Source organism: Hipposideros armiger, unplaced genomic scaffold (genome assembly GCF_001890085.2).
Source record: "Hipposideros armiger isolate ML-2016 unplaced genomic scaffold, ASM189008v1 scaffold_385, whole genome shotgun sequence".
NCBI classification, from domain to species: Eukaryota; Metazoa; Chordata; class Mammalia; order Chiroptera; family Hipposideridae; genus Hipposideros; species Hipposideros armiger.
Window position 1 is genome coordinate 1,261,448 of NW_017731735.1, and position 19,018 is coordinate 1,280,465.

At 44.7% G+C, this 19,018-nt stretch overlaps 2 protein-coding genes, 1 long non-coding RNA gene and 1 other non-coding gene across 10 annotated transcripts in view; 3 read left to right on the plus strand and 1 right to left on the minus strand.

Moving 5' to 3' along the window:
- Positions 1 to 5,612: 5,612 nt before the first annotated feature.
- TRNAR-ACG (transfer RNA arginine (anticodon ACG)) lies at positions 5,613 to 5,685 on the minus strand. Its single transcript has one exon. It is a non-coding gene; the product is annotated as a tRNA-Arg (tRNA).
- Positions 5,686 to 5,805: 120 nt separating this feature from the next.
- On the plus strand, positions 5,806 to 13,124 carry PRMT5 (protein arginine methyltransferase 5). Its single transcript, XM_019663137.1, has 17 exons — positions 5,806 to 6,151; positions 6,813 to 6,931; positions 7,242 to 7,327; positions 7,500 to 7,634; positions 8,007 to 8,119; positions 8,287 to 8,336; positions 8,553 to 8,716; positions 9,174 to 9,335; positions 9,517 to 9,594; positions 9,691 to 9,749; positions 9,837 to 9,959; positions 10,045 to 10,220; positions 10,766 to 10,875; positions 11,121 to 11,214; positions 11,391 to 11,507; positions 11,708 to 11,772; positions 12,566 to 13,124. Exons 1-17 carry the CDS (start codon positions 6,042 to 6,044, stop codon positions 12,716 to 12,718), a joined length of 1,914 nt encoding a protein of 637 aa, XP_019518682.1. The 5' UTR covers positions 5,806 to 6,041; the 3' UTR covers positions 12,719 to 13,124.
- The window catches only part of RBM23 (RNA binding motif protein 23), a gene marked incomplete at its 5' end in the record, with an annotated part of 12,099 nt that continues 5,966 nt past the window's right edge, over positions 12,886 to 19,018 (plus strand). The window contains 2 exons of the mRNA XM_019663027.1: positions 12,886 to 12,899; positions 13,668 to 13,672. Coding sequence (XP_019518572.1) covers positions 12,886 to 12,899; positions 13,668 to 13,672 — 19 coding nt within the window. The remainder of the gene's footprint in view (positions 12,900 to 13,667; positions 13,673 to 19,018) is intronic.
- On the plus strand, positions 14,728 to 19,012 carry LOC109393679 (uncharacterized). 7 transcript variants are annotated; one of them, XR_002126307.1, is made up of 5 exons: positions 14,729 to 14,943; positions 15,102 to 15,160; positions 15,399 to 15,939; positions 18,272 to 18,347; positions 18,926 to 19,012. It is a non-coding gene; the product is annotated as an uncharacterized LOC109393679 (long non-coding RNA). The 7 variants fall into 7 exon arrangements; XR_002126310.1 differs by having other exon boundaries at positions 15,409 to 15,939; XR_002126306.1 differs by having other exon boundaries at positions 14,728 to 14,943; positions 15,102 to 15,939.

Below are 19,018 nucleotides of genomic sequence, written 5' to 3' on the forward strand. Positions count from 1 at the left end.
CATCTTAGCTGTAGAGGTCAGTGTCACTGGCCCTCATATGTGGGATCCGAACCGGGGCCCTCTGGCATCCCAAGCCAGTTCTTAACCAACGCGCCACTTGGCCGGCCCTGTTTCTCCATTTTTAAATTGTACCTCTCAGTAAAATTTTGTACATTATACAAGTTCCTCACATTTTTCAGTAAGGTTACAGCTAAGTTTTTTATGATAGTGTTATTGTAACCACTGTGAATGGGGAAAATGCTAATCACAACAGCTATTGAAGGCGTACTATGTGCAGGGTAGGTTCTAAATGCTTTACCTACCATATTGACTAACTTAATCCTCTTAACAGCTTTACAAGATTTCCATTTCCATTTTGTGAATGAGGAAACAAGACAGAAGGGTTAGTTTCACATGGTTAGTAAATGGATGAACAGAGCATCTGGCTCCATAAGCCATGATCCTTAACTATCATGTTATTAGGATATTTTTATTAATTATGTCTTCTAATTGGTTATTCTTAGTATATAAGAAAGCTACAAATATGTTTTATATTTGTCTTGTGTCAGTGACATCTCTGAATTCTATTATTAATTCTCATTATTTTAGAATTGATCCTCATGAATTTTCTATGTATACAATCATACCTGCAAACAATGATAAATTTGCCTTTCTCTTTCCAAAAGTTGTAACCCCCTCTTTTTTAATTTCCAGTCTTATTGTATTGGATTTTTCAGAATCGTATTAAATAGCACAGTGATGAGACTAGATAGTCTTAGTTTATTTTATCTTTACATAAATTGTTGACGTCATATAGATACATATATGCATTTATATATGAAGAATATTAACAATGTTTATAGAAGATAGAATTAACTTATGTTCTCTTTGGTGGCTCTTAAAAATGATTAAATATTTTTCCTGTTTGGATTATTTTTGATCTATTATACATTTTCTGGGCCGGCTGAGTAGCTCAGTTGGTTAAGAGTTGGCTTGGGAGCGTGAGCTCTGAGCAGCAGGGCCACTGGTTTGGATCCCACATGGGGGCCAGTGACGCTGCGCTCTCTACAGTTAAGATGTTGAACAACAGCTCGATCTGGAGCTGGACTGGCGTGAGTCGCTGGTGACAGCGTAAGCTGCAGCGGGGCTGCAGTGGGCTGCCATGAGCTACCATGAGTGGCTGGCAGCCAGCGTGAGTGGCCAGCAGCTGCGAGAGCTGCCATGAGCTGCTATGAGCAGCCGTCCAATGGTCAGCAACCGACTGCCTCAGCTGAGAAGAGCGCAATGATCATAATACCAACATGGGCCAGTGAAGCAGCATCCTCCACAACTAGACTGAAGAACAAAAGGACAGCAATTTGTCTGTTCCCCTCCCCCAATTCCCCAAAAAAATCTTAAAAAAAAAAAAAAATTCTAATACCTAGCCTTGTGTTAATTCCCAGGATATACCCTAATTTGTTGAGGTATATAATTATTACACTAATATATCCTGAGTTGTATGTGTTAATCTTAAATATTTTAGAATTTTACATTTATATTCATAAGTGATTGGTCTATAAGGTTATTTTTGTGTGTGTGAGTGAGGGATGCTATTTCTGACAAGTTTTGATATTAGGTATATTCTGGCTTCATAAACAAATTGGGTAGTTTTCCATCTTTTTCTGTGTTCCAAAACAGTTTTTACTTTCTATTCATTTTGACAGGTAAATACTGTATAATAGAGATGACAAGGAAGAGAATGCAAATCGGCACAGATTATTTTGCCTCAGTAACTCTGCTACTTTTGTGGCTGGAGGACAGCCTTAATTGTGAAGCAGCAATTTGGAGCAGTAGGAGGGTCAAGTGGTGTTTGAAGCGGTGTTGAAGAGTGTGACTGGCTGAGCAGGCACAGAGGTGAGTGAAGGTGGTCCTGGGGAGGAAGACAAGAGCTGAGGGAGGAGAGCAGCACAAGAGAAGATGAAAGGAGGGTTTACAATGTGCTGGAGGTGTTTACACAAGGACATCAAAACGGGGTCAGTTAGAAGAACTGGGCCTGAAGGTGAGGAATGCTGGCAGGCCTATTGGAGGATGACCTGGGAGTGAGTCCTCCTGCCTTTCCAGCAAAGTCTCCAATGCTCTGGCCTGTTGGTCACTGGCTCCTGTTGGAGAAAGTAACATGATTTCTTACCCAGGGTATTTGCCCTTTTGTCCTACCATGTCTCTGTCTTCATCCAAGCCAAGGCCTACATCTAGTGATTCACATGCTTCTGAGCACAGCATGGAGAGCAGAGCAAATGGAAGCAGAGCATAGATAGACTTTACCAATTTTGACTTTATGCCTAGGAAGAGTCCTTTACAAGATTTTCTATTTCTTTTTCAGTCCTTTCCTTCTGCTTCTCTTATAGCTCATATAGGCAGACCCATAGTACATGCTGTTTTTTTTAAGACAAAGGAAAGTGCTGTATGAAAGGCGGGGAGCAATGTGGTATGGAATTGCTGGAAACTATTCAGCATTATGCTTGCCATATAGCTAAGGCCATTTTAAAAGAAAAATCAAAGACATCACAGACAAATGAAATTCAGCCCATCTGAACTTACTTTAAGGTCAGTCAGAAATTCTAGGCTCTTTTTACACAAATTATTTTGAAAATTATTTTAACTGATGGCAAAACTGACATTACTGTTTTATAGATTTTCCTCTCTCCCTCTCACCCATGGATGGATTAGTTAACAACCAACAGAGCAGCTACCAGCTTGACATCAGGAGGAAGATGCCAGAAGCACAGATGGTCCACAACCCAGATAATTAGAAACAACATCTACCAAGTCTTCTGTGAATGCAGAGTTTGGTTGGGCACAGCTGGGGCAGAGAACAAGCAAACCTCCTCAACAACTCTTGTTTTTATCTCTTAAAATGTCAGAGGAACACTCACCCACTCCAGGTGGACAGCCACCTACTCACAAGACCTTCAGGGAAGAATCCAAATAAATATTGTAGATACTCAATCCTAAAGGAGGGGGAGCATAACTCCCCACTCCTTAAATGTGGGATACACATAGTAACTTCCTTCCAAAGAGTACAGGATGGAAGTGGGGGAGGGGAAACTGTAATTCTACTACTACTTCTGCCAGGTAATAAAAGTCAATATCAACATTCATAAATTATGTTGAATTATGTCGATAGTATATATTCTTTTTTTTTTTTTAAGATTTTATTGGGGAATTGGGGGAGGGGAACAGACAAATTGCTGTCCTTTTGTTCTTCAGTCTAGTTGTGGAGGACGTTGCTTCACTGGCCCATGTTGGCGTTATCATTGCGCTCCTCCCTGACGAGGGAATCGCTCGCCAGCCATTGGATGGTCGCTTACAGCTGCCTGCCAGGCCCACTGCAGCCTACGCTGTTGCTGGCGACTCACGGCAGCCCAGCTCCAGGCCGAGCTGTTGTTCACCATCTTAGCTGTAGAGAGCACAGCATCACTGGCCTTCATGTGGGATCCAAACTGGGGCCCTGCTGCTCAGAGCTGGTGTCCCAAGCCAACTCCTAAACAATGTGCCACTCGGCCAGCTCTATAGTATGTAGTATTCTTGATACGAAGTGATGAAAATGGCACTTTGCCTCTGTGATCTTCCTCCCCTAACCCCATAATCCCAGTCTAATCATGAGAAAAACATCAGACAAATTCCAGTAGAGGGGCATCCTACAGTATATCTGACCAGTACTTCTCAAACTCCTCAAAAACTACTCTCAAGGTCATCAAAAACAAGGAACATCTGAGAAACTGTCACAGCCCAGAGAAGCCTAAGGAGACAGGGCAACTATATGTAATAAGGTATCCTGTATGGCATCTTGGAACAGAAAGAGGACATTAGGTAAAAACTAAGGAAATCTGAATAAACTATGGACTTTAGTTAATGTTTTCAATATTGGTTCATGATTGTAATAAATGTATCATACTAATGTTAAGATGTTAATAAAAGAGAAAGCTGAGGGGAGGCATATGGGAACTCACTGTACTATCTGCCCAATTTTTCTGTACATTTAAAACTGGTCTAAGAAATAAAGTCTAATAATAATACTAATATCTGCAGGAATCAAATGAAGACTGAGATGGGGGCCAGCTGAGTGGCGCGTTGGTTAGGAGTTGGCTTCGGACTCCAGCTCTGAGCAGCAGGGCCCCAGTTTGGATCCCACATGAGGGCCAGTGACACTGCGCCCTCTACAGCAAAGATGGTGAACAACAGCTCAACCTGGGGCTGGGCTGCCGTGAGTCTGGAGACAGCGTAGGCTGCAGTGGAGCTGGCTGGCAGTGGGCGTGAGCTTTCATGAGCTGCGGGGAACGGCCATCAAATAAATGGCCAGCAAGCAACTGCTTCACCCGGGAAGAGCGCAATGATAATACCAACATGGGCCAGTGAAGCGATGTCCTCCACAACTAGACTGAAGAACAAGGACAGCAACTTGTCTGTTCCCCTTCCCTGATTCCCCAATAAAATCTTAAAAAAAAAAAAAAAGCTAAAATGAAGTAGATTTAAAAAAAAAAAGACTGAGATGGGACAAAAGCACCTCCAATCCCTTTAGGTTTCACAGACATTTTAATTCTTCGGCTTTTGGGCTGTTATCCCTTTGGGGGATTTATAATACATTGCATCCAAGACTCCTTAGAGCTTATCCTACCCACACACTTCCGTATTTCCCAGGACCTTCTCCCCGACAGGCGGGGTGATCTCATTCAGGCTCATGACTTCAGTCACTATCTCTCTGGCGATTTCTAAATCTTGTCTGATTCAGGTCACACTACTCACCTAACTCTCTATTGCACAGCGCCCCCTAGGCGTCCAATTCAGCATTTCTAATCCCAAACCCTGATTGTCCTAAACCCGCTTCTCTCACTGCTTGTCTCACTCACAGAGAGACCAGAACCTTGGGCATCACCCTCAGACTTTTTCTCACGGCTCCCTGCCAGACGTTCCCTAAGTTCTGTCAACGCCTCCTGCTGAGGGCCTTTTGTACCGTGTTCTCCTTTCCATCCCCTTTGTCAGGCCTGCAACACTTCTGGGTTCCCCTCCTTACACTTTCCTTTCTTCTTTTCCATCCCTCTAGCAGGTATGAACAAAGAAAAATGTAGAGATTCTCCCTCTAGCAGGTATTGACAAAGGAAAATGTACAAATTCTTTCAGGCTTCCACCTGGCAGTTTACAGCTCCCTCCTGGCAGTTTACAGCTCCTCTCTACTGTAACTGCTCACCATGAATTCCTTTTCTCTAGCTTCGGGGCGTGCGCGCGCGCGTGTGTGTTTATTTACATTTTGTGTTTGAGATATAAAATCACGAGGAATTAGTAGCTGAGTTGCCACAATCTATTTACAAATACAACATACTAAGGCCCACACAAAGCCTGTTTTATAGAGTACCAGCCATTAATCCATTTTTCTCAGGGCAGGACTCAAATGGACCTAAGTAGTGACACAAGAACCCCCTTTGAATTAGGTAACGAAGAAAGCTGACATAAAATGGCTGTAGAACTCAATCAAATTTAGACCTGAAAATGAGGCGTGAGAAGATAATGAGGAAACTTTAAAAACCGTAAGGAGAGATTTTAAAATTGGTACTCATGGCCGTATTGCACGAGCTGCAATAAGGAACCCTTTATCTCGTCGAGCCAGCCAGGAGTCGAACCTGGAATCTTCTGATCCGTAGTCAGACGCGTTATCCATTGCGCCACTGGCCCTGAGACAACTGAGCAGCCCTCAGTGATGATACTTCAAGTTTATATTGCTGGGCTTCATGGGACGTGTAGTCTCTTAATGAAATTTTACGAATAATACGAGGTATTGTGGGAGATTGAAACTCGTAGAGAACCAGACCCTGAGATTGGTGGATATTCCGGAGCTACGCTGCACGTCACTGGACAGCCCGCGGATTGGAAGGAAGAGCCACTACTCAGCCCTCCTCCTCTGCTGAGGAGCCGTGGAAGACGCTCTGGTTGTTAGGGCGACTCGTCCCGCCTTCCGGGGGCTTTTTTTCCTGGCTTTGTGATTGGCTGCTAGTATCAAGCATCCCGGCGTGGACAGCGCGAGGGAAAAGATGGCGGCGATGGCGGTCGGAGGTGCCGGTGGGAGCCGCGTGTCCAGCGGCAGGGACCTGAATTGCGTCCCCGAAATAGCTGACACACTGGGGGCTGTGGCCAAGCAGGGGTGAGGGCCCGGGATTCCGGGCGGGATGCGGGTCCGAACTCGAGGACGGAGAGGGGCAGACTAGTCATCCCCGAGAGTCAGGGGTGAGGGGGTCGGAGTGGATAAGATAAGGGCGGGAGAAACTAGTACTCCTTGAGGGGAAAAGCTTCAGGCCCTGGAGCGTCAGAAAAAAAACAAAAACTTAATGGGGGCGTGTGGTCCCTGACCCTAAAAGTCTGGGTTGTCAGGTAAACTAAAAAGGGGCGTACAAACCTCCAGGGCCCTGGAGAGCGAGATTATTGTCTGAGAGTGGGAGGAAGTGTTACGGGGCTAGGGAGAAAAGAGATAAACCTTGAGGGGGGAGGCATGGGCAGTACTGGGGCAGCTCTGGATATGACAGTCCTGGAAAACCAGTGATAGCAGAGTAGAAAATCCACTTGGTGTGGATTTCATCTTTTCTCCTTACTCATCTTTTCCATGGCTGTGTTTTGGGGAGAAATTGAGGCACAGTGTAGGGGAAGTGATATGCCCCAACATGAGCTGAACTCAGCAGTCCAGTCGGTTGACTGATGATGGCAGCTGAAAGGGTTGTGCAGAATCCAGATAGCCTAATCCAGTTGCTTGGATCTCTGGGCACTGCTGCTCTCTTTACATGACAATTCTGGGTCTGTCGCGGTTGTAGGTTTGATTTCCTCTGCATGCCTGTCTTCCACCCGCGTTTCAAGAGGGAATTCACTCAGGAACCTGCTAAGAATCGACCGGGCCCCCAGACACGATCAGACCTACTGCTGTCAGGAAGGGGTAGGGACCATCCCATATGCCCCTTAATTATTCTTAGAGGCAGTAACAACTTCTGCTTTATCAGTGCCCTCATTCTCCTTTCCTGACTTAGATATATTGATTAGTCTTTAGGGTATAGATAACTCTTTTCTCCTTGCTTACCTGCTAAAAGCCTAAGTTTCCTAATCTGCATCAGGCTATCCTTTATCTATGATAGAAAAAGTGTTTTTCTCTTGTCTCTACTCTCTATTTCCTCTTAAGAACTAGAAATACAAAAAGTAAAGTGCCTAACCTCATTCAATCTTTGTCTTTCTTGGGTGGGGGAGTGCAGATTGGAATACGCTAATTGTGGGAAAGCTTTCTCCATGGATTCGTCCAGACTCAAAAGTGGAGAAGATCCGCAGGAACTCAGAGGCGGTAAGACTGTTTGACCTCTCCACTGGATCTTTCTAAAGATCAGGTCTGTAACCAAGCTGGGTGGGTAAAGCAGGTTTTATCCCCCCATAATTCAGTAACTCTGATATAATAATGCAATTAAAGCTATATGGATTGTTAGCTCTTAAACTTTTTCTCATGATCTCCATTCCAGGCCATGTTACAGGAGCTGAATTTTGGAGCATATTTGGGTCTTCCCGCTTTCTTGCTGCCCTTAAATCAGGAAGATAACACAAACCTGGCCAGAGTTTTGACTAACCACATCCACACTGGCCACCACTCCTCCATGGTATGGCTGAGGGCCTCTTTTCCTACTGCATATTATGGTAGTTAGACTGTGCTATGTACCTCCTTTGTTCCTAGCCATTCAATAACGGGTGCATTTGGCAGAACTGTCATGTCAGTACTGCCTACTCCTGTCTAAAAGTTGTGAGCAGGGAGTTATAAAAGGTAAAGAATATATAATTATTTATACAAACTCATACTTGAAGTAAAGAACAAGACTGATAATTTATGTAAGAATATACACAACACATTCATATAATCACAAATTGGCAAATGCATATGAAGGGGTTAACTTGAGGTCTGGATCAGGATATTTTAATTGAAGGAAGTTTTCTGTACCCACTGCGTTCTAAATAGAGGACTTGTTCATGTATAGTTCTGGATGCGAGTACCTTTGGTGGCACCAGAGGACCTGAGAGATGATATAATCGAGAATGCACCAACTACACACACAGAGGAGTACAGTGGAGATGAGAAGACATGGATGTGGTATGTCTCCTTTTGCTGCTGTACGAGGGCAAAGGGTAGGGTGAGGGGAAGTACAGGGTGGAACCTGTAGGGTAGTAGTCTCCTTGAGGTATGGGGTTTTTTTTTTTTTTGGTTATTGGTGAGCCATATGTATTTGACTATATTTTTCTGTATTTGACTCTGGACAGGTGGCACAACTTCCGGACCTTGTGTGACTATAGCAAGAGAATTGCAGTTGGTAAGTCCACAAGGGCCTTAGGCTATGTATCCCTTCTCTGACTTCCTGTGAATAAGAATCAGGAGTTTCATGTAGACTTGGCTGCTGGGCAGTTTTGCTATTTTTCTGTACTTCGGTATGCCTTGCTTGTAAGGAGTCAAGAGATCTTGCACAAAACAGCAAGGAAAGGCTTCTTTCTTACCAGTAGTTGACAGATGTTTCTTTTCCCTTGTGTAGCTCTTGAAATTGGAGCTGACCTCCCATCTAATCATGTCATTGATCGTTGGCTTGGGGAGCCCATAAAAGCAGCCATTCTCCCCACCAGCATTTTCCTGACCAATAAGAAGGGATTTCCTGTTCTTTCTAAGATGCACCAGAGACTGATCTTCCGGCTCCTGAAGGTGGGTGGTAGAAGGGTTCTAAAGGTGCTCCAACTAATCCTTTTGCCTTCTTCCCACATGTATGATGCTTTTTTTCCTATGGGGGTGAGTCTTTTCCTCTCTGGGTTCTGGAAAACAATTTCAGCAAAATTGGGGGTCTTGAGAAGAAAAAGGCAAATGGCAGTAGGAGCCCCAGAAATATTTCATAAGGAACCAGATCTCGTGAGAACTTTGCACAAGATTTCATTTAAGAAGTTACAGCGAGGATCCATGGGGCCCTTTGAGCCAGGCTGATGCTAATATGGCAGAGGAGGGCTTGATAAGTTCACTGAAGCCTCATGCTGCTTTTATTGGTATTTGGAGAACTGCTGGTCTGGGCCTTATTTTATGTATGCTAGAACTCTTTGGCCATAAGGTATAATAATGTCCCAGAATCTTGGTTCAAGGACTGTGTCTGACGGTCTGACTTCTCTCACAGTTGGAGGTGCAATTCATCATCACAGGCACCAACCACCACTCAGAAAAGGAGTTCTGCTCCTACTTGCAATACTTGGAATACTTGAGCCAGAACCGCCCTCCACCCAATGCCTACGAACTCTTTGCCAAGGGCTATGAAGACTATTTGCAGTCCCCTCTCCAGGTGGGTTTGGAGTGCACTGAGAGGAGGGAGGTTGGGGGTACGGTAGGGAATGTCTCTTGAGAGTAGGTTTCCTAAAATCCTATCAAAGCTCAGGAGGCAGTGGGAAGGTTTTGGAATCCTGGTGCATTGTCCTTGCCAGAAACTAACTTACTTACTTTGCCTCTTTCCTCTTGCTCATCAGCCACTGATGGACAATCTAGAATCTCAGACATATGAGGTATTTGAAAAGGACCCCATCAAATATTCTCAATACCAGCAGGTACAGTGTGGGTCCCAGATTGGGTCAAGCACAGGGCTGGGATGGCCTACGTAAGGATAGGATTATAGCCATGAGGTTGTCTCTCCTTCCCCCCAGGCCATCTATAAATGCCTGTTAGACCGAGTGCCAGATGAAGAGAAGGATACCAATGTCCAGTGAGTGCCCTTCCCATGATCCCAGAGATTTGTGTGCCTACTTCTCTATATGCTGAGTCATCTTGACTCTTCCCTTTTTTTTCTTAGGGTGCTAATGGTGTTGGGAGCAGGCCGGGGTCCCCTGGTGAATGCTTCCCTGCGGGCAGCCAAGCAGGCTGACCGGCGGATAAAGCTGTATGCTGTGGAGAAGAACCCAAATGCTGTGGTGACGTGAGTAGTAACCCCCTTGCTGGGAAGTTTGTCCACAGTACCAGTTTTTCTTATCAGTATCCTCACTTGTATTACTCTGTTTCAGGCTAGAGAATTGGCAGTTTGAAGAATGGGGAAGCCAGGTGACAGTAGTTTCATCGGACATGCGGGAATGGGTGGCTCCAGAGAAAGCAGACATCATTGTCAGTGAGCTTCTGGGCTCCTTTGCTGATAATGAACTGTCACCTGAGTGCCTGGATGGAGCCCAGCACTTCCTAAAAGGTGCCTCCAGGCTGGGGTGTACTGAGTAAGGGGAATGGATTATCAGCTGAGAAGGCTACAGGGGGTGGGGGGGATTGGATGGGATGGCAGCCTAGGAGGAGGTTACAAGGTTTAGGGGACGGTGGGCTGGATTTGGGTCAGTGCCCTTAGCAAATGAAGTAATCTCTCCAAACCTTGGTGTTCACATTTTTAAAATAAGGGGAGTGGACTAGAGCAGAGACTCTTAACCTGAGGTCTGTGGACTTCCTGAGCTGCTGTGATATGTACTTTGAGTTTAGCTTTCATCAAGATCTCAAAGGGCTTTGTGATCCCCAAAAATTGAGAAGCACTAGATTAGAGTATCTTAGGTTCCTTCCAGTTTTAATCTTGTGTGATCTGTGAATTCACCTGAAAGTGGAATCCCCTATGACAGGAGTTGGGAGCAGGTTGGCCTGGGAATGTGACAGCATTGAGCTGCCTGGGTCTGTGAGAGGCTTGAGCCTTCAGTTAGTACAGATACACCATTTCCATCCCTTGGGAACTAATGTGGCCCTCTCGCTCTGCAGATGACGGCGTGAGCATCCCTGGGGAGTACACCTCCTTTCTGGCTCCTATCTCCTCCTCCAAGTTGTACAATGAGGTCCGAGCCTGTCGGGAAAAGGACCGTGACCCTGAGGTAAAGAGCCACTCTCTTCTGGAGGACTCTTCTCTTTAGTCCTTTCCTTTTTCTGTATTAGCATCAATTATTTTATTTTTCTGCAAAAGATGGAGAGGTGAACGAGGAGTTGGGGTTGTGGAAAAGTGGTTGAAGTAAAAAGTTTGTTTTCATCTTTTTCTGTGTCCTTGAGGCTTAAGCTTCTTTCCCTGAGGAAGTAGGTGTCTCTTACCTGTCTTCAGCTCTTGCTCTGTCTCTCGGGTCAGGCCCAGTTTGAGATGCCTTATGTGGTACGCCTGCACAACTTCCACCAGCTGTCTGCGCCCCAGCCCTGTTTTACCTTCAGCCATCCCAACAGAGGTGGGTTCCTGCCTGGTTGTGCTTTGACTGGTTGGGTGAGAGTTTGCCCTCCTGGTTTCTTCCCTTGCTGACCTGGGTCTGCCCTCTCTAGGCTTCCCTTACTGGTTCTTGCTCATGCTTACCAAATTGTCTAGGACTTCTGGCCCCTCGTCACCCATACAACTCTTCCCTGACAGATCCTATGATTGACAACAACCGCTACTGTACCTTGGAGTTTCCCGTAGAGGTGAACACAGTGCTGCATGGCTTTGCAGGCTACTTTGAGACTGTTCTTTATCAGGACATCACTCTGAGTGAGTGTCAGGGCAGTGAATGGTGGGGTATGAGCATGTACTACCTGGGCAGCTTATGTACATGTTTCATGTAGAGTTACAGGGATCCCAGGAGTCAGTGAATGGGGATCTTTGATGACTGTGTCCACAGAAGAGACTTCTCAGCCTGGGTAAAAAGCACAGTCATGGAGACGTCAGATTTTTCATTATTTTGTCCACAGGTATCCGTCCAGAGACTCACTCTCCTGGGATGTTCTCATGGTTTCCCATCCTCTTCCCCATTAAGGTAGGAATCACCTTTAAAACTCCATTAATAACTTCAGCTGTTTGGTTAGCAATGATGCTTGGCAGTGACCCATGTCCTACTGCTCTCAACAATAATTGAATCCCAGTTGTAGATGTTGGGATATTTGTAGGGACTTTCTACATGGCTTTCCCACATCTCCCCTAAGCCACTCTTTTGTCCATTTTCTACTCTGAGCAAGTGTCATCTTTTAAAAACTCAAATCTGCTCATACCACTCTACTGCTTAAAACCCTTCAGTGCCTTCCCACTGTCCTTAGCATAACAGTCAAAATCCTGAACATCGCTTGTAAGACTGGGTGTGATCTAGTTTTAACCTGCCTTTCCAGCTACTGTGTCCTTGAGTATACTGCTTCAGTCCAATGGACCATCATTTGGTTCCTCTAATACCCCATCTTCTTTCCTGCCTCAGGCTTTCATATCTTTTTTCCTTTGCCTGTAATATTCTTTGCTTATCTCTTCATCCAGCTAACTTATTTTCCAGATCTCCTTAAACATTCTTGTTTGATAAGTTTCTCTGAGTTCCTAGACTAAGTTAGCGTCCCCTTTCATAGGTGCTTTCATAGCACCCTGTACATGTTTACAGTGCTCATCACACTTTAGATTATTTGTTCAATGTCTGATTGTTCACTTTTATTTGTTCTGGTAAACTTCAAATAAATTTCATGAGGGTTGGAATGTTATGTTTTTCCATTTTATCTCCACTCTTAGCTCAGTACATTGTCACACGTAATGTATTAACTCCACCCTGAATCTCCCTGTCCTTCTTCTTATAGCAACCCATTACGGTGCGTGAAGGCCAGACCATCTGTGTGCGTTTCTGGCGATGCAGCAATTCCAAGAAGGTGTGGTATGAGTGGGCTGTGACAGCACCAGTCTGTTCCGCTATTCACAACCCCACAGGCCGCTCATACACCATTGGCCTCTAGCTCTGTCTACAAGTGTCCAGAAGCAGCTTCGGGTTCTGCTCCTGTAGCACAGAAGGTGCTATACATCTGTGGGCTGTGATTCCCCTTGCCCATCAGAGAGGAGCACTTCAGTCTGCTTTCCTGCTTTCCATCAAGGTGGGCAAAGGAAGAGAATTAATTGTAGGTCTCAAGCCAACAACCTGTGAAGACTTCAGGCCAGGACCTGAGGATTTAGTGCTGGATCTGAACTTACTCCAACAGGCATTCAGCCTCAAGCGCTCCCTGGAATAGCCCTGAGAACATGGCGGATTGACCACATTTTCAGCCCTTTCCCTGCCCATCTCTTCCTGTTTTGATGGTTTTCTGTGGGAGGAAATATAAATAAAGTGAAGTTATGGCCTTTCCTGCTCAAGCCTTGCTGCCCCCTTACTTTGTTTTCCCACACCTTACTTAAACCTAGGTGTATTCCGATCTGTGCCCTTATCCAAGATTCAAAGGAGCCTAGCTTTATTCCCTATTTAGGAAGCTTAGTGGTGACTCTTGGTCTCCTGGGTGTAGGCCTTTCTGACTAGCTACAGAGAGGTTTTATCTATTAGGACCTATGATTAGGCTTTTGTCTGGGGAGGAGGCATAGTTTGCTGCTTCAGAAAAAGATGGGGTAGTGAATAAAGCCAGCTTTCCATCTTGAGCTGCTGAACTGCCAGCTCCTTTGTTACCTTTGGTAGAGAATCTGGAAGCCATCCAGGCATTTCCAGCAAAATAGGGTTAGAGTTTGAAGTCCTATGAGATCGAGTCCAATTCTTTTTTTTTTTTTTTTAAGAATTTATTGGGGAATTGGGGGAGGGGAACAGCGTTGGGGAATCAAGGAAAGGGAACAGACAAGTTGCAGTCCTTTTGTTCTTCAGTCTAGTTGAGGATGTCGCTTCACTGGCCCATGTTGGTATTGTGATCAGCGCTCTTCCCGGCTGAGGCAGATGGGTCACTGGCCGTTGGACGGCTGCTCACAGCGGCTCATGGCAGCTCACGCTGGCTGCCGGCCACTCACGATAGCTTACAGCAGCCCACTGCAGTAGGGGCTGCAGCCCCGCTCTAGGTCGAGCTGTTGTTCACCATCTTAGCTGTAGAGGGCGCAGTGTCACTAGCCCTCATGTGAGATCCAAACCCAGCCCTGCTGCTCAGAGCTGGCATCCCAAGCCAACTCTTAGCCAATGCATGCACCACTCGGCCAGCCCCATTGAGTCCAATTCTTCATTTTACAGAGGAGGTATTTGAAATTGATAGTGATATAGTTAGTATTCAAATTCGGACTGGAACATAGGTCCTCTGACTACCTCCATGTTAGAACCAGCTACTTTTTTGGAAGTCTCAGGATGTGGACATCAGTTCCATCTCTTTCTGGTCAGAGGGCTGAGAGCACTGCTGCACCCAAGTAGTCTCCTGAGAAAATGTCTCAAGTTTACCCTTGCAGGGAGAGGTGTGTGGGGCAATGATTTGAACAGAAGGTATGTGAGCTGTAGTGACTAGACATATCTGTTAAGACGTGTTTCCCAGATCCCAAACACTTGAGAGCTGGAGGAGGTGGTTGGGAGGGTTATGTAGACCACTCTCTCGGAATGGGGATGTGGAGTCTAGCATACTTTCCGACGTGAAGCCAACAGTTGCTCTGAAGCTGTCCCTGAGAAGTCTGTCGTTACATCCTCGGCAAATAAGCGCAGGGACGGCTGAGGATGTCATTTGCACCTCCTCGTTGGCTCCGCCCTCCACGGTGGCTTTGTCAATCCGAGCGCCCCCCTGGAGTGAGTAGAAGGGTCCTTTTCTCGTGTTCTCTGCTCGGCTTCGCCTTTCTCAAGTCATTTAACCAATGAGAGCCTGGGCGGCTGCCTCAGGACACTTCCATTTTCCGGAAGTCTCGGGGAGGTTAGCCAATCAATGGGAACTTGATGGTTGCTAAGAAACATTTGGGTTTGGCTCCACCTATGCTTAGGATTTTAGCCAATGAAAATCTGTACTTTGTTGCCGCGAAACCAGTGAGATTAGATCCACCGCCTGAATGTTTCAGCGCCTGCGCAGATTGGGGAAAGTTCTGGAAGACAGCGGAGCTGCCGCCATTTTGCTGGAAGAGGAGCAGCTCAGGCAGTAGTGCTGCTTTAACTGATAAGACTCTGAAAGTCATCTGTGCTTCGCGCCCTCCAGACACCCAGAGGAACGCAGAAAACCGGGACCCCCCCTGCGGGGAACCGGAACTGGTGAGAAACTCCTTAACCCCGTCCCCCACGCAACGTCACTTATGCGTGACGTTGCCGCACGGCGCCTCCCCCTGACGTCACAGGCAGAAAATGGCGTCAAGAGCAGGATCAGGCAAACTTTTAAATTAAAATTTTTTTTGTTTACTTTGATTCGGAAGTGTTCGTTACCTAAAAGTAGCCCACTGGCAGGATTTTAGGGAGCGTCACCCTCGTGGCTGTATCCTTTACCGATGAAGATGCTGTTGGAAGGATCCCAGTGACTTGGATCCTTTTCCAAATCCCTGCAGCCCTGTTATGGGTCGCCCATGCTGGGGAGGTTGCAGCCCTGTTTAGGGTCGCCCATACTGGGGGAGGAAGCAGCGACCCACCGCGGCCTGAGAGAGTCGGTTTTCAGCCCCTAGTGCCACCATTCAGAGAAAGATGAGGGAATTGAGATTTTTTTCCTTAATCTTCAGTTTCTGGAAGACTCGTTTCATTGTGTTGTCCTCTGTGGGCTTTCCCCCGTTTTCCTTTGTGACTACGCTCTCCGTGGCAAAAGAGTATAATGAGGCCACATAATTTAGCATCTGGGACAGTGGCCCTCGCAGAGGTGATGCCAATCGGTTACTTACGGGACCATTTTTTAAAGCGTATCCTTAGCTTGTTACACAACATGGGGGCATGTTCTTATCTTTCTCATTGTTCCTGTTCTTAATTAAGCTGCCTTCAGTTTGGCGATATTTGTACCCAGCTCAGTGACCGGACCCAGGAGATGGCGCTACCATCACCCCTGGGACTCCCAGCGTTTGGTGGATTCTGCCTTGAACTTGGCTGACAGTTGTTCTTCACTCTCCTTTGCTCCTGCAGCAGTGGGGCCTAAGTGCTGGCTTGGGTCTTTACTGGACTATGACAAGGTCCAGGCACTGCCATGATTGTGGACCCCTAACGCAGTTTTTGCAGCAGGGATGGAAGAATGCTCTAGTGGTTTAATGGTTGGGATTGAGTGGACCTTGACCCGTAAGTTAGGACATGGAGAGTGTTTGAAAACTACCAGTTTGAAAATGCATAGTGTTTGGGACTTGGTGCTTTTAGGACATCTAGAAAGCTACACTAAACCCAGTGAGATTTCAAGTTTCAAAATATGCTCATGTATATGTCTGTGCTTAAATCAGTTCATTCATTTCTGAGTCTGAGTAAAAAGTTTACTCCATACATGGGTGGTTCATTTGTTAAGTGAAATATTTTGTGAGTGTGTATGTGTGTGTGTTTTAAGTCATCCTACCCTGTACTAGCACTCAACAAAGAACAATTCTTGAAATCTAGAGCGTTTTATTTAGGGAGGAAGAGGCAGATTGTAAAAAATAAAGAGGAATTTAGAAAATTTGTATAGACTTGGCAACCAAAATGACTGAAAGGAACAGTTTGAAGATCAAAAGTTTTTCTTTTTAGAACCTTTTTTCCACAATAGGCCCAATAGCGTATATTACAATGAGCCTGGTTCCAGATATTTTGAAACATACAGTATATATGCCTCATGTCTAGAAGCCACAAGGTAAGGTGTGACTAATGGGACTTGTTCTTTTGATAAACCTATCATAACATTAATTCTCCAGATGAGTACATTTAAAGATAGAAACCTTGATATGCTGTGTACTTTTTTTTTTAAGTTTTCTTTAAGGTTAAGTTATAAAGCACAAGAGAGAGGTAACCTTATATAATGGATAGTACATTAGGCTAGAGTCGGAAGACTACTCAAGAGTCAGCTCCCCCATTTGAACTTGGTGACTTCGGCAGTTCACAAAACCTCAGTTTTTCATCTGTGCATGGATCTGATATCTGGCTATAGCATATATTACCTTTGATTGTTAAATAAATGTAAGGTGTTATTATAAGAGACTGAGTTTACTGGATTTTAGACACAGCTATTTGATTTTGGTTTGATTTTCATTTTAAGCCTTAAATTTGTTTCCAAGTAATTTTTATCATTTTGCTGTTGTCAAGAATCTTATTTCTGTAACATGTCTAGTAATGTTAGGTACTATAAATGGTAAGATTAATGATTGCTCTTAGATTTGTATATTATTGCTTTATTATTAAATCATCAAATAGGCTGTGGATTCTGAAGGCAACAAGGACAGCATCGTTGGGTGATGCATTAACTGTTTTAAAGAGAACGGAGCTCTTGTGGATATGGAAAGTCTGATTATGATTGGCCTTCTAGCCTAGAAATTCTTCAGATTACCTGGGGATTTTGGACAGCTTTATTGAGGTATAGCTGACATAAAATTGTACACATTAAAATGTACAATTTGGTGGGTTTTGATACGTATAAACACCCATGAAACCATCACCGCCCAAAGTTTCCTGTGCCCTTTTGTAATCCTTTCCTCCTAGCCCCTTCTCACCTATTCCTATCCCTAGGCAACCACTGATCTGCTTTCTGTCACTACAGGTTAGTTTGCATTTTCTAGAATTTTGTATAAGTGGAATCATACAGTATGTACCTTTTTTTTTTAGTCTGATTTCTTTCACTCAGCCTAATTAGTTTGAGATTCATCCATGTTATGTATATCAATAATTTCAGACCAGTAATTTTTGAATAATTGATCCTATTGATTTTGTTTGGTGTTTTCTGTTTTTCTTATTTGACAGACCTGTGGTGGACAGACTTGGGAAAGACGATTGCTAGATGTCAAAGCTTGGGGGAGGCGAGAAGTCTCACTCTGCCTAACTAGACAGAAAGCTTCAAAGTGGGATTGGTTAAGCCTGTCTTAATCATAATCTGAGTTACCTAAACTCTAGTTGGTATTGTATGGAAAATGCTTAATGATGAGTCCCCTAATTATTGGTGTTTGGGTGGGGGATGTGGGGAAAAGCTTAGGGCAGATCTGCATTATTCTGGTGTTGCTTTGTCTTGTTCCTCATTTTTAGTCTTGTATCTTTACCTTTTTATTGGAAATATGTGCCTATTTCTAGGATTTAAGTTTAAACCAGTCATTTATTCAGAATTGTGAACAGTAGATTGGAGGCTGTTGTAAAGTGAAGGGTAATTTTGAGTACCAACATTTTCGCTTCACAGGACAGGGTCAGTATTGTATTTTGTCGCTTCTTAGATACTCAGTTTTCATCTAGACCCTTGACCTATTCTAAGCCACCAAGCAAAACTAGTTCAAATATGTAAGGTGCAAAAATAAACCTAGGATAAGCAGCAGCTGGTAAGATCCCTTTTGAGTTCATGAAACAGAACTATGTTCTGAAGTCTGTTTCTTGGAGGGAGAAGGAATATGGGGTGCTACAAGAGGAGGAAGAATATAAATGGGGTTCTTATATCTTGCTGTCCTCTCCTCAGATCCGCTACAATGGCATCTGATGACTTCGATATAGTGATTGAGGCCATGCTGGAGGCTCCCTATAAAAAAGAAGAGGTAATATTCCCACCCTATTGCTAGAATTGGGTTAGTAAGAAAAAGCATTTGTGGATCATAGGTTTCGACATTTTGTGAATCCTCATTTTCTGCTTATTTATTATGTACAATGGCTATTCATAAAAGTTAATCTTTTAGTAAGCTCTGCTGGAGACCCATACTCAAGGACTGTGCTTTCAGAGAGGGCCCCCAAAACTGGGAGGGGGTACACCACATAATGTGGTGGGAATGAGTACTTTGCTCATAGCTCCCAAAGATACGGTAGAAAGTCAGTGTACCTCAAACCTAACTGATTTCTCACTTTCCTGGGAAATAGATATCATTATAACAGATGTTGGGTAGCTAAAGTTTTGACATCAAAATCTATCACTCTGATCATTTCCTTTTGGGCAGTTTCTTCCCTTCCTCGCTTATTTCCTTTGTTAGGAGATCCCAGATGCTCAAAAATTGACTAGATTATTGAGAGACTGGATTTCATGAGCTTTATTTCTTTGTCCACTTTTGTTTTTTCTGTGTCCAATGGGATCTTTGTGTCTGCCACCTTGAACCCTGTGACATTTTCCTGGTGAACTCCTTAGGATGAGCAGCAAAGCAAAGAGGTTAAAAAGGACGGCCCTGGCAACACCTCCCCCAGCACTGGCAACAATGACAGTGGGAGCAGCAGCACCAGT